Below are 14,860 nucleotides of genomic sequence, written 5' to 3'. Positions count from 1 at the left end.
AGGACCATGGCTCCACCAGGCAGGCAGAGGGGGAGGCCAGCCTGTCCCTCCCTCCCTGCGTAGGAGGCAACGACAGAGATAACAGGAAGCTCTCCAGGGGCCGCAGCATCCCCTATGCGCCACCCCGCAGCCTGGGTCGGGCCAACTGACCCCTCCTTCTCCGGAGAGGGTTTCCTGGCGCAAGGGCTGCTTCCAGGCTCCCACTCAGGCGGGAGCGGGCGGGACATGGCTGGCACTCCTTCCAGAAGGATTATTCCATCAGGCAGTCAGGCTGTTCATCCTCCGCATTCAGAGGGGAGCGTCGGCTGTCGGACGAGCAGAGAGAGCAGAGCCGGCGCCAGTCCCCGGGGTGCCGGCTCTGGGTGGGGAGGACGGGCCAGCAGAGGTCACGACCAGGCTGCGCTCTCTGCCCGCACCATCAAAACAACTCAGCCACCCTCGCTCCAGGCTGAGGCCGCTCAGGCCAGCTCTCTAAATCCACACGTGCAGCTGGACAAGGCACGTGCCCCGTGACAAGAAACTGAAGTCTTCTTGTCCCAAACTGGCCCCCTCAACGTGTCCATTTTATCCCTGCAGTCACAGCATCTTGACACTTTATCACAGCTCGGGAATGCTGATTTTCTTTTTCTTTCTTTTGTCCATGCCACACGGCATGCGGGATCTTAGGTCCCTGACCTGGGACTGAACCCGAGCCCCCTGCAGTGGAAGTGTGGAGGCCTAACCACTGGACCGCCAGGGAATTTCCTGCTGTTTCCTTTCTATTCTGACTTCTAGACTCTCCCCGCCTTGGAGAGCCGTCTGGGATCCGCCCCCTCATTCTCCCCACTCCTGTCTCAATCACTCAGTGCCTTCACAGGCACGGTGTCCTCTACTCCACTCTCCTCCAGTCATCTGCTCTGAGGACAGCTTAAAACGCAGACTTCATGACGCTCTTCCTGCCACAGCCCCATAATGACGGTTGCCACGTTCAATCCAAACAACCCCTGGCTTTCAAAGCTCTCCTGCTTCCAGACTCAGGGAGGTCACTCTCTAAGGGCTTACTGGCAAGTGCCATCCTCTCCCACCCACCACGTGTGCCATGGGGTGCGGGGGTGGGCTGGAACGTAGGGTCATCCTTGGGACCACAGCCTCGGGCACAGGATCTGTCCTTGGCTGTTCACCCCTGAGCCCCTCTCCTTCCTCTGTCTGGATGGGGTCCTCTGAGATCACAGGATCTGACCTGGACGGTCTTGAGCTGATGTTATTATTCTACCCGCGGTCGGCAGAGCCCTGGAGCCGAGTGGAGGGGCTGCGGGGACCACTGCGAGGAGGAGGGGGAGGGGCAGAAGGGCGGAGACCCTCGCCCAGAGCAGCTCCGCTTTTCCTCTGTGCACTGGGCTTCCTCCCGTGTAAGATTAAAGAGGGAAAAAGGTATCGGGGCATTAAAAAATGTTAGAAAGCCACTGATCTAACATGGCTTCTACCCAGTACAAAACTCCAGTGGATAAAACCTTTGATGAATTGCCAGTTATCCAGTCTGTTTGAACACGTCTCACACTGGGGGGGTGACTACCTTGCAGAGCCGTCTGCCTCGCTGGGGCATAATACACAGCTCTAGGGTGCACTGCAGGCAGGCGACACGCAAGGCCCTGGGCTAGAGGCCGGGGCGTGAAGGGAAATAAGACCCCTGCTGCCCAGGGCAGTCCTACCAGGAGGCAGCGCCTGCCTTTCGGCAGGAACCAGCAGAGTTTTCTTTCCTTTTTGTTGTCATTGCAGCTTTTATTCATTCAGCAAGTTCTTTCTGAGTGCCGCTTGTCCGCCGGGCCTGTTGTAGGAGCTGGGGACGTGGCCATGAACGTGGCACGCAAGGACTCTGTTCTCATGGGCTGACATTCCACTGCGGCAGACAATGCAGGCTAAAATAAAAGATGATCTCAGCCCGTACTGAGTGCTGAGAAGGAAGCCAGCCGGATGGGACGATGTACTGGGGGGAATTTATATCCGCCAAGGTGGCCAAGGACACAGAGACTTGAAAGGGGAGGATGAGCAATCTGTGAAGACCTAGGCTGGGGAGAGTCTGCCAGGCAAGGGAGGGGCGGCGCCAGGCACGCGCGTGCGTGTGTGTGTGTGTGTGTGTGTGTGTGTGTGTGTGTGTGTGTTGTGTGTGTGTGCCTGCTGGGCCTCAGGGGCCCTGGTAAGAGCCCGGAGTTTACTCTGTGGGAGATGAGGAGATGAGGTTTCTATGTTGGTTGCGGGGTGGGGCTTGGGTGGGGTACACACTAGAGGCAGGGACACCGCTTGGGAGGTTACTGAACAGCCGGATGAGCCCTGGACTGGAGCAGTGGCCAGAAAGATGGGCAGACGTGGCAGCAGGCAGGAGGCCTTCTGGAGACACAGGTGACAGGACTGGCGGATGGAGTGACTGCGGGTGGGCGGGAGAGGGAAAAGAAGAAACCAGGAAGACACGTGGGCGCTTGGTCTGAGCAGCTGTGGGAGTGGTGCTAGACTCCCAATGGGCTGAAGATCACTGGGCTTGGGGAGGAGGTGCAGGGCATGCCAGGGGGACAGAAATGAGGCACACTTATCAGACATGACTGTCTGCGGTGCTCATTAGACAACAGAGGGGAGGTGTCCGGAGGCAGCTGGGACGGTGCTGGGCTGGGCATATACATTTGGGCACCATCAACCACAGACCAGGAGGCCGATCGTCGCCAGTGTATTCTGGGAGATGGCGATGGTGGTCCAGGCCCTGATGTAAGTGCTCCACTTGATATTATGGGCAGGAGCTTTTCTAGCAAAGAGCAAAGGAGAGTACCTGCTAAACCACTGACTCAAGGGGCAGGGCTGTGGGGAGAGGGAGAGAGAGAGATTTCGGAGCTGCACACTGCCCCAGGGCATGAGGAGCCAGCCTGTAGGGCGCTGTATCCAAACGTCCAGACCAAAGGGACCATCCCAGACTCTGACCTCAGATCCCAATCAGGGCACATTCACAAGCCCCAAACACACTCTGTCTGGCTCAGACATCAGCCTGCCAGATTCAATCCTATCAGATTAACAGTTTTTGGCACTGTTCCTATAAATCGGATTTAGAGGACATCAAAAGCTTCATTAAAAAAAATACCCTGAAGCAGCAATCAGGCATCTACCAGACCCTCAATCAGTGAGTATTACGTTGAATTCTAGTCTCTACATTTTGGGATTAATAGAGAAGGTCAAGGACAGGGAAGAAAACTAAGGGACTGACCAAATCAGATCTGAGAGGGTCAGAAGAAGTGAAATCATTGTGTTGGGGAAAGCCAGGCTGAAGAATTTTGACCATGACTGACTCCAAGGGCAATAACAGAATGTAGGGGGCCAGCATTTAAGATCTCTTGAGGAGGCCTCCACCCGAGGAAGGGAAACCAGCTTTAGATCATGAGGAATAAAGACAAAGAATGGTCTGACCCTGGAGTAGGTTTACAGATCTTCATAGGAGGCCACTGGGCCAGAGGTATTTTCTTGTCTTGAGATTGATCTCAGACTGTGAGACTTCAGCAAGGAAGAATCTGGCCGGGAGAAAGAGTATTAATACCAAGGTCACAGAATTAGGCCCTTGCTGAGACCAAGCCCAGGATTGTCTCAACCAGACTGTCCAGAGGGTTAGCAATGTCTGCAAGGATTTCTAACTTGGAAATATTAAACACGAGCACGGACTTCCCTGGCGGCGCAGTGGTTACGAATCCGCCTGCCAGTGCAGGGGACACAGGTCCTATCCCTGGTCCGGGAAGATCCTACATGCCGTGGAGCAACTAAGCTCATGTGCCACAACTACCGAGCCTGCGGTCTAGGGCCCACGAGCCACAACTACTGAGCCCGTGTGCCACAACTACTGAAGCCCACAAGCCTAGAGCCGTGCTCCGAAACAAGAGAAGCCACCACAGTGATAAGCCCATGCACCGAAACAAAGAGTAGCCCCCGCTCGCCAGAGCTAGAGAAAGCCTGTGCGCAGCAATGAAGACCCAATGCAGCCAAAACAAACACACAAACGAAGAAAAAAAAACACGAGCGTGCGCAGACACACGCTCTACCCAGGCCATGGAACAAGAGCTGATGACTAGAAAGCAGACAATCCCAGATTGTTACAGAGGTATCAGACATCATTTTAGTTCACCCCCTTCATTTTGTAGATGGGAAATCTACAAGGTTAAGTGACTTCCCCAAGTCCTAAGGCTATTCTGAGGCAAAAAAATTAGATAAGCAAGTTCCATGAATTCTTGTACTGGGTTTCCTTCAGGCTATTTAATCTCATTAGCTATTCTTTAGCCACCTTGGCCAGGGGAAAGTGACCCATGCGCCCACCTCCCTGGCAAGAGAGAAGGAATGATTGCTATTAGCATCCCAGGCTTCCTTTTTTGGTTCTGATCAGGCAGCAGGCAATCAGAATGGCAGCCAACAGCTCTGTCTGTGCATCAGGGCCTGACAGGAGGAGGTTTCTGGACCCTTCTTCGATTTATCTGTCCTTAACAGGGGCAAACCAAGTGCGCTCAGACTCAGGTTGTTCCAGAAATGCTCTGGCTACCAGGGACTTGGCATTTCTCAAAAAGAACGTCCACCAAGGGTCTAAGTTGGTCTCACCCCTCCCACGCTGTGGTTTGGGCCGATGGTCTGGGAAGGAAAAGGCTACCAAAAAGAAACTGTCTAAAAGTGAACACGCTCAGTGTTTTATTTCTAACTCTCTGAAGGCAGACAGCTTTCTTCTTAAGGTATGTTCTTTAGGAGTTCACGTCTTCCCACTAAGTAGAAAAATTCTGACAGCTACAATTTCTATGTGCAAACAAGACTCTATCTCTGAAAGAATGAACGAAATTTAGCTATTAGGAAAGCCCCGACTTCTTTCTCATATGAAAAAAAAATTATGAGCTTAAAGAACTTTATAAAACACACCCTCTTGCAGTTCTGAACGTTGAACTCTGCTTCCAGCCCTCTGCGCCATCTTGTTTAGTTGATGTACATCATGGTGATGACTGGGAAGACATTATTCCTGTTTTGTGTTCAGCTTTTTTCCTTACTTATTGCTACCAATTTGCTTACTAATCTAACGTCCTAATTAATGGACATTTGGATTATTTCTGTTTCCCACCCCCCCAGAAAATCACTAGATCTGATACAGACTGCTTGTATCCTCCAGCATTCATATGCTGAACCCCCAATGTGATGGTACTTGGAGGTAGGACCTAGGGGAGGCAATTAGGTTTAATGAGGTCATGACAGTGGGGGCCCCCGTGATGAGGTTCGGGCCCTCGTAAGAAGAGGAAGACACCAGAGTGTCCTCTGTGCTGTGTGAGGACACAGCAAAAAGGCAGCTGTCAGCTGGCTGGGAAGTGGGTTCTCACCAGGAACCGAATCTGCCAGTACCTTGATCTTGGACTCTCAGCCTCCAGAACTGGGAGAAATAAATGTCTGTTGTTTCAACCAGTCAATCTACAGTACTTTGTTACAGCAGCCCGAGTGGACTCAAAGTGCTGTGAACAACTGCCAGATATCTGTTAGCCTCCACTAAACTGGCTTCTGTTAAGAGAACAGAAAAGTGGAGTCATGCTGACATCACGAAGGTCAGGACATGAAAAAGAAAAAATGAAAATAAAATACAATAAAGAAAAAAAAATAAATGAAGTTCAGGCAGATAATGGGGGATGGGATTTACCTGCTTCTTGATCATTCTGGGAGGGCTAGGGGCTCTGCAGCTCCCAGGGGGCAGACCTGCGGTGACAAGGCTGGTGACAAGATGGACCTAACAGCAAGATAACTTCAGAAAAGGTGGACCAGGGCCCAGCTGCATGGCAAGGACAGACAGAGGAGGCTCTGCAGCTCCATCAGACCAGCACCCCTAGAGTGCTCGAAAAACCAAGCCGTTTCCCGAGAAATTCCGCACTGGGCTCCTTTTTCCCGACATTGTATGTTGGAAAATTCCAAACCTACAGAGAAGTTGACAGAATAATACAATGGACACTCATATACCCTTTCACCTAGATTCACCAATCCTTAACATTTTTCCATCCATCTTTGTACTCTCTCTCCATACACACCCATGATCTGTGTGTGCGACTATTTGAATCATGACATGTTTACCCCTAAACGTTTCAGCATGCATCTTCCTAAGGACAAGGACATTTTTCTACATGATCACAATGCCGGCATCACCCTCAAGAAAGTGAGCATTGATACAATAAAATGATCTAATAAACCATTCATTTGACACATGATCCAGTTATCTCCAAAATATTCTTTTTTTTTTTTTAAAGTCTTATTAAGTTTGTTACAATATTGCTCCTGTTTTATGTTTTGGTTTTTTGGCCGCCAGGCATGTGGGATCTTAGCTCCCCGACCAGGGATGGAACCTGCACCCCCTGCATTGGAAGGCGAAGTCTTAACCACTGGACCACCTGGGAAGTTCCCCAAATATTCTTTATAGCTCCCCACACCCCCGCTCCACACCCCCCACCCCAAATCCAGAATCCAATCAATGATCAGGCATTTCATCTGTCTTTCCTGCCTCTTTAGCCTCCTTCAATCTCGAACAGTCTCCCTGCCTGTGACATTGGCCAGCTGCCTTATAGGAAGTCCCTACTCCGTTTCTGAGTAGACTGAGGGCCCGAGCACCAGGATGTCTGAGTCCTGGCACAGACAGAGTTATCTGACTCTGGTACTATTGAAGGACACTTGACCCTTTGCCCATGACCACTGTTTGGTATCCTACAATACAGCCTTGCTAGAATCCACATCTCCATTAGGTAAGAGGCCTGCAAATCCTAAAATCCTAACCTATACCTCAGCTCCCAAAAAGCACTGTTTCCTGGGCTTAAAAGGGACCAGCTCCCGTTCTTGACGTTGTTCTCCATAATTCTTTGTGAGGGTGGGGCACGCCCACCCCCTCCCCTGCCCGCTCCCACACTAATCCCTCAGAGAGAAATGACTACAGGTTTCATAATACAACTCTGCCCTCTGCTCGGCCTCCCTGCCCTGGCTGCTCTGCCCGCATTTCTTCACTCCCAGTTCAGCCTCCCAGCCCGTGGAGGCCCTTCATGCGACTTGGTTCTCCTGCACCGAGGGGACGCTTCCCCATGACCCACAGCCGCAGCTGCTTCCCTGGGCTCTGGATCCTTCTCAATAATCAGCTTTGTGAGCGTGGGCAGCAGCTGCCTCAGGCCTCCCAGGCCTCCAAGAAGGAAGGCGATTGGATTAGAATGGAAAATGCAGGGGGGAGGGGAGAGGTGAGTTAAGTGCCACTCTCCCGGGGCTGGGGCTGGGCCTTCCCGCTCTCAGCAGCCGGGGCTGCCCTCCCTCCACTCCCACAGCCTCTGCCGCTGCTCACTTAGGGAGAGGCTGGCTGAGGGCGTCCCTGCTGCTTTCCCAAACCCTGACTTGAGTTATTTTTCCCCAGTGGGCCTTCCGGTCTGCTCTCCAGGACTGGGCAGTGTGATCATCAGAAGAAAGCGGTGGGACCTGCTCTCGCAAATGCCCAAGTCCATTTCCAGACAATTTCTAGCAGCTCCTTTCAGGGTAACCGCACCACCGGGAAGGCGGGGGAGTGAGTAACAGTGGATATTTGTGTCCCCCAGCACCTGGCCCAGGGCCTTGTGCACAGCTGGAGTCGACGGGGGCTTGCTAGCTCAGAGAGGGCTGGAGACCTGAACCCAAAAGGGAAGGGCGAGGCCTCCAAAGGAGGAAATGGACTTAAACTTAATTCTCCCGTTGGGTGGATCATGTCAGGCCGTGGAGAAGAAGGAGGGACGCACAAGCCTCAACTGTCACAGTCATCTGCTCTGGCAGCACACCAGCTCCGAGGCTGTGTCCACCACACTAGCCTCCGTAAGGTGCCTTGTCCTTTGAAGCCCCCACTCACCCTCACAGGACTGCTTTCTCCCAGCCAGAGGCAAACCAGGGCTGCTTTTTAAAGAACCACTAAACCCATTACATAGATATCATATTGCCGAGAGCCTAGAGGCCTTGTAGAAAGTTCTTTGAGGAGTGCTGTAACCCAGAGGATCGAGATGACTGAGCACCACTAAAGGACATTTTATTTATTTATTTATTCATTTATTCATTCATTCATTCATTTATTTTTGGCCGCGACATGTGGCATGCGGATTTTAGTTCCCCGACCAGGGATCGAACCTGGGCCCCTGCAGTAGGAGCGTGGAGTCTTAACCACTGGACCGCCAGGGAATTCCCTACAGAACATTTTAAACTTCAGTCCAGAAGCTGCCTCTGGGTGAAAAGGGGCCACTGTGTTAACTCTAGGAGCAGGGCTGACTGAGAGCAAGTGGCAGCCTGGGAACAGCCCCTATACCTCCCCTGTTCCCAAGAGAATCCTAAATATGGGAGCAAACCTAACACATCAGCACACGTCCAAACCCCACCTGCCATCACCACAGGTGAGGTCAGCAAGAACCACAGGGCCTCGGTGCTCCCTGGCATGAATACAACAGCTCTCCTCAGGCTGGTCAGAATACACTCTAATGACACAATTAGTCATCCTCTTGTCAAGCAAAGCGCCTGCTCACAGGGGGTCTGGAACAATTACTCAGCAAAGAGAAATGCCTCCGCCCAGCCTCGCTGCTTCCTCCTCCCCGGAAGGGTTCTCTCCAGTATAAACCATTGTGTCCAGCAAAATTCAGAGTGGGCGCTGCAGACATGTTCACAACGCACCAAAGCAGCTGGCTCACAGTTTTGACCGTCCTGGCCATCCTCCCTTCCAAGAAAGGGACCTCAGGAGTCAGAACAAGGCCTTCTGATCAGGCTTGGACCCTTGCTGGTGGCCTGGAAGGGCCAAGGGTGCTGAAGTCCTGGGAAGGCGCATGGCTTCACGCCTGGCAACTAGGCTTCCAATCTAAAGAGATACGTCGGAAAAAGTGTATCGGGCTGGGCAGAGGAGTGCCCACAAGCCATCAGACGCTCATCTGGATATCCTGAAGCAAGACGGCAGCCGCGGGGTCAGGACAGAGCTGCTGGACTGCAGAAGCAGGAGGGCGGCTTTGGGGGGCTCAGCTGTGCCGCAGGAGGGCCTTATCCTGCTTCCTCACTGCACGCTGGCCCGACTGATCTGCAGCCCCTGGGGGAGTGTGCAAAGCACCGTGCAGTTTGGAAACGGCAATAAAAAGGATTGCAATTGTCCGGTGCCTTTCTTTCAGTCCCACCCAATGGGTTTCACACATAAATGACTCAGAAATCTGGATTTCAAATTAGCCTATAAAGAAAAGGCAGCTCTCCTTTTTTTCTTTCTTTTCTTTAAGTATTATATTTTCCACTATCAAGACAACTGTCATTGCAGCCCTTGAAATAAGTCACGTGCACGTGGATTTGGGAAGCCGTGGGCTGGAGGGTGAGGGGTGGGGAGTGGGGTATGACCCGTGCCGGGGAAGGAGAGGCCAAGAAGAGGAAAGCCAGCCAGGCGACAAAACACAACTCCGACAGGCTCGGCGACACTTCGTGGGGGAGGGCGTTGAGTCTGCACGCCGGGACCTTCCCTTCCTGCCGTCCGCGGGCTCCTGCCCTCCCTGAGGCAGCCCGGCTCAAGACTGGGGGCGCGGTTCTCGGCTCCGCCGGGGACGCCAGGGGGCGCCGAGCCGCGGAGGGTACCTGGCCCCAGAGTGGGAAGGGGCGCCCGGGAGGGCGGGTCCGTACCTGCCTCTCCTCGGCGGCCTGCTCCTCCGCCTCCGCCGGCGCCGCCGCGGACTCTTCCAGCGGCGCGGACTCGTCCGGCGGCGTGGGCTCCCCCGGCCCCTCGGGCGCGGCTGCCGGCTCCGCCGCGCAGGGGCCGAGCGGCGCGGGCGTCCCGCTGGCCTCGGCCGGGGGCGCGGACTCCGGGGGCGCGGGCTCCGGGGGGTCGGGGCTCGCGGCCGCCCCGCGCCTCACCAGCAGCCAGGCAAGCAGCAGCGCCAGCGCGGTGGCCAGCGCGGGCAGCGCAGCCAGCAGCTCGGCCGGCGCCTCCATCGCGCCGCGGCCGCCCGAGTGCCCGCCCGCTGGGACCCCGAGGGAGCGTGCCGCGCCGCGCCCCGCCTCGGGGCGGAGCCCCCACCGCGCCCCGCCCCCTGCCCGCCCCCGACCTCCCAGGACCCGGGGTGGGGGTGGGGGTGACTCAAGACGCTGGGGACCAGAGCCCTGGCCCCTTGGGAAGTGCTCCTGAGGCCTGAGAAGGGCCGAGGCCTCCCTGCCCGGGCACTTTGGGCTTAGGATCCTTTTGAAAAGCAGTTTGAAATACCCAGTACTCCGGGGCCCTTTCGGCATCATTTTAGACCCGCGCAGGTCATCTTAGGCACTTTGGAATTGCTAGTTGGGGAATGCTAAGGGCCAAGTAAAGACAGGAGGCTTCACTAGACGGTAGCTCTGGACTGCCTGTAAGACAATGAAAACACCAACTCTGCTTACTTTTAGCCACTTTATAGACCCGTCACCAGATGCTTTTACTCCTTGGGGTTGCTTTGATACGTCTTCACAAAGAGGACGTTTCTAGGTGCTGGCCGGTGAAGGCTCCTTCCCGGTCTGGACCCAACAGCCTTCCACATAGGCCTCAGGGTATGGAGGCTGCCTCCACGGACGGGCTTCAGGAATTCAGCACCAGGTGCTGTGGGTCAACTCTATTTCCCCTACTGTCTTTCTTCTTCGCATAATTCTGGAATGTAGGACGGTGGAAAGAAGGAAAAGCCTACTGTTTTTGTTTCTCCAGACCCTTCCAGGTCTCTGTCACTGAACAGTGTATGCTGAAGACAAATGCACTGTAACCGAAAACTTTATTTCCTACCACTCCCAAACCCTGCTCTAGTTATTTTTAAAAACCAAAGAGTGGACAAAGTTTGTAAGGTATCATGCCAAACACAGGCCTAATATTGAAAAACCAGGGTTCCAAGTTTTTGTTTAGGATGCATTTAATACTTTTTTAGAAAACATACAGTGATATCTGATGAAAGCCAAGATGCTGGAAGGAGTGTCTTTTTTTTTTTTTTTTTTTTTGAATTGCTTATTTCTTCTTTCTTTGGCTGCGCCACACAGGGTGAGCTTAATCCTGCTGCATCACATAGTACTGGGGGGACACGCAAAAGGAATTTTAGCCGCAGTTGATGAAAAATGCCCCACAGCTATAAAATGTGGAGTGAGGTTTATCTCTTGGCTACTAGGTTTTGACCAGGGGGCACTTTCAGCCAAAGTGTTTGGGCCTTATTTTTGTCACCTGTCCACCTTGTTTTAAAATACACAGTTGACCTTTGAACAACATGGGTTTGAAGTGCATGAGTCCACTTAGATGCGGGTTTTTTTCAATAAACGAATACTGTGGTACTACACAATCCGAGGCTGGCTGCAGAAACCAGAACCACAGATATAGAGGGCTGACTATATGTTTTTCTTGAATTTTCCATTGTGTGTAGGGAGGGTTGTTACCCCTAAACCCTGAGTTGTTCAAGATCAAGTGTATATCTAAGAGGTCCTATTGTGCAGACAAACTCAGTACACTTTACTGACTTTCAGATGAGTAAGAATGAAAACAAGGACAAGACAATGCAAACAACCCAACCCCAAATCAAGTTGCTTTATTTAAAATGATGAACAAGTTTCATCCCAGTGAAAAGTTAAAAATGCCAATCCAGTTGTGGCCCCACCGGCATTTGGTGGCGGACCCCACGGGAAAGACCCAAGCAGAACTAGGAGGCGCTCAGGGTGCTCTATATGACCCTGGAGGAGGCACCAGGCGCTCAGCAGACAGTCCCAGTTCCTCTGTAGTGTCCAGTCCCCGCGGAGACAGCAGGCAGGCGGGGCCAGTTCTCCTGCTCCCAGGAGAGCAGAGGATGGGGCCAGATGCTCCAAGTTTTTGAATTTGAATCATGAGACAACGTTGAGAGCCACCTCTGCAGTTTTGCTCTGTACAATGTAACAACCGTGTAACATCACGACAGAAGCCGGGGAGGGGTGGAGTATAAGGAGAAACCAGACTCCACATGGAACCATCAGCGGGACCCAGTACACAGCAGGAATGACTTATCTGTGGAAATGCTACATACAATTCAAGAAACCTACAGCTGCGTGCTTATACGCCTACTTCCTAGACAGTGCTTTTTACAACATTTACTGCAAAACCCCCGTCCCACCCCACACTCTTTTCTGGAGTCCTAAAGCATATCAAGGCGGAAACTCTAATAAATGTGTAAAGCACTTGCACCAGCAACCTTCTTGCTTATCCTTTGTTTAAATACCTTTAGCTGATTCACAAAGAAGCTGTGTCCTAAGTTAAAAATACAGCTATAATTATAATTCTGTTCTTTTATGAAGATCTCATAAACTTGCATTTAGTAAGGACTGAACTTGCTTTTCTGGTCACGGAGATGGACGTGCACGGCTCTACCAGCTCTGACCCGTGGCCCTTGCGAACAACAGCCAAGTTCACTGTCTGGGAAGCTCCACGAGGTCAGGGAGCTGGGTTTGTCACTGTGGCATCTACAGCACCTAGAACAGTGTCTGGTGCTGAAACATTTGTTGACTGTTTTAATAATTAACAAATGGGCATCTGCAAGCGTGAGCAAACCGTGAATAACGTCCCTGCTTTTGGTGGCTCTCCCCCCAAAGGCATTACCCTCAACACAACAGCACTACTGACCCCAGAGGCGTCTGTGTGCAGCACTGGCCACCTCGGGCTGACAGTAAAGCCTTTGGTACCTCCCTCATCCCCAAAGACCCAGAGCCCTCCTGAAGTCCTGGGTCCCCCGCTCTTGTCTCGCCCATCCCACTCCTCCTCTACAGTAGTTATTAGTCCAGATCCTTTCTTCCAGGACCCAGCTTGTTGGTTTTAAGATCTGCTGTCGTCTCAGAAAATAATCTCTAAAAATAGTTTAATGTTGTATCTTTCTCCTTACCATCCTTGACACCACTCAAAGGAGTAGCTCACGCCAGGTGGGTAGAAAGGTTAACTTTAGAACAGATGGACCCTTGGTTCCTGCTTCCTACCTCACCGTGATCACCCAGCCACACTCCACTGCTTTGTTTCCCCACCTCGGCCCTGCTCTGCTTCCACATGGTGTGTTTGCCTGGCCCACAGTGACAGCAAAAGGGGGGCTGCTGAATCTCTGGCCTGGCTAAGCCAACGAAAGAGTGTCCCACAGTCATTCGTGTGGGGTGGCGAGACCCAAACGTAATCCGTGCTACCCAGGCACTTTCAGGAGCGGTGACTGCAGGCCTGTCAGACGGGCTGGATCCCTTATATCTGGGTATTGTTTTTCAAACAGGAATCGCTTTTGGCATCTGGGGAAGTAAAACTGGGTGGCTTAGTCTCTCAAACCAAACTTCCACTTTACCATCCCTCCTGCTGCAAATGCATCCCACCACGCCCCCTGGTGGCAAGAAGCCTGTTTGGTGGTTTCATCGTTTAAACTGAAGTGGAGGGAGGCGCAGTTGGTATGGATTTTAGAGGAAAGGGAGTGAGTGTGACAGCCCGGTAGCAACACTGGGAAAAGGAAAAAACTATTTTGAAGCTGTCAAGAAAAGCTTTTTAAAAACGAGGAGGGGGCCTCCCTGGTGGCGCAGTGGTTGGGAGTCTGCCTGCCGATGCAGGGGATACGGGTTCGTGCCCCGGTCTGGGAGGATCCCATATGCCGCGGAGCGGCTGGGCCCGTGAGCCATGGCCGCTGGGCCTGCGCGTCCGGAGCCTGTGCTCCGCAGCGGGAGAGGCCACAACAGTGAGAGGCCCACATAACGCAAAAAGGAAAAAAAAAAAAAAAAACAAAAAAAAAAAAACGAGGAGGAATGCCATTCAAATATGAATAAAATCTCTCAGGGTTTGGATCTGCTCACAACCACAGACACTGGAGCCAGAGGGCCAGGGAGGGGGAGTGGCAGGTAGAGCGATGCTAGGAAGTGAGCAGACGGTCCATCCAACCCAGACGCGTGTTTTGGTTGGCATTTCAGAATGCAGAAAACTGGACGAAGACAAAATAGGCGACCAGCCTTCTAGAGTAAAAGCCACACGACCGACCCAGAGAGTCAGGAAGTGATAACTGGTCTATCAAACATGGAACATGTGGCAAAGAAGCGACCAGGGTTCCCCTGATCACACCTGCTTGAAGGGAGGATTTTTTTTTTTTTTTTTTTTGCGGTACGCGGGCCTCTCACTGTTGTGGCCTCTCCCATTGCGGGGCACAGGCCCCGGACGCGCAGGCTCAGCGGCCATGGCTCACGGGCCCAGCCGCTCCGCGGCATGTGGGATCTTCCCGGACCGGGGCACAAACCCGCGCCCCCTGCATCGGCAGGTGGACTCTCAACCACTGCGCCACCAGGGAAGCCCTGAAGGGAGGATTTTGAGAGACAACACCACACAACTCCAGCCACCTGCCCACACACCTCTGCACCAGTGAAGCTCCTTGGCTCCAAGCTGCTGGTGCCCTTCCCTTCCTCATTCCAGCCCAGAAAATGCTTTTCACGGGGGCACGCCCTCAACAACCCCCTCTTAGGGTGAATTTAGGGACAGATGAAGGCAAGCAGGTGAACTGACAGGGCAGGAGATGGAACCCGCTGGGCAGTGCCTACCAGAGTTAGTTAGAAGCCTAAACAGATCCCAAAGGCCAGAGGTACCACCTCTGCATTTATTCCCAGCAGGTAACACGATCCCCACCTAATGTCTGCAGGTCCAAGAAGTGGGGAAACTATCATGAACCCTCTTACAGAGAGAGAGCTTCTGACTCATGGATCACGTGGTGGGAATGATGGCGACACATCTTTAAGAACTTGGCCCTGTTTATAATTTAAGTTCTGTGATGACAAAATTATCCCTGGACTCTAACAGCCTCTCTCATTGTGGAGAAAAAGCAATGAATCCTAAGATAGCACTAGGCAGTGGTGAGTGGCCGGGTTACTGCCACCG

General features: G+C 52.9%; 1 protein-coding gene across 5 annotated transcripts in view; it reads right to left on the bottom strand.

The window, feature by feature from the left end:
• MXRA7 (matrix remodeling associated 7) overlaps nucleotides 1–9,968 on the bottom strand; it is a 50,392-nt gene extending 40,424 nt beyond the window's left edge. For all 5 annotated transcript variants that reach the window (XM_060080470.1, XM_060080472.1, XM_060080471.1 and 2 more), the window contains exon 1: nucleotides 9,643–9,968. In XM_060080470.1, the coding sequence (XP_059936453.1) occupies nucleotides 9,643–9,951 (309 nt within the window). In that variant the 5' untranslated portion in view covers nucleotides 9,952–9,968. The remainder of the gene's footprint in view (nucleotides 1–9,642) is intronic.
• Nucleotides 9,969–14,860: the final 4,892 nt, after the last annotated feature.

This window comes from Mesoplodon densirostris, chromosome 18 (assembly GCF_025265405.1).
Source record: "Mesoplodon densirostris isolate mMesDen1 chromosome 18, mMesDen1 primary haplotype, whole genome shotgun sequence".
NCBI lineage: Eukaryota > Metazoa > Chordata > Mammalia > Artiodactyla > Ziphiidae > Mesoplodon > Mesoplodon densirostris.
Note: the sequence above shows the minus strand (reverse complement) of the source record. Positions and strands in the feature narration are given on the sequence as shown.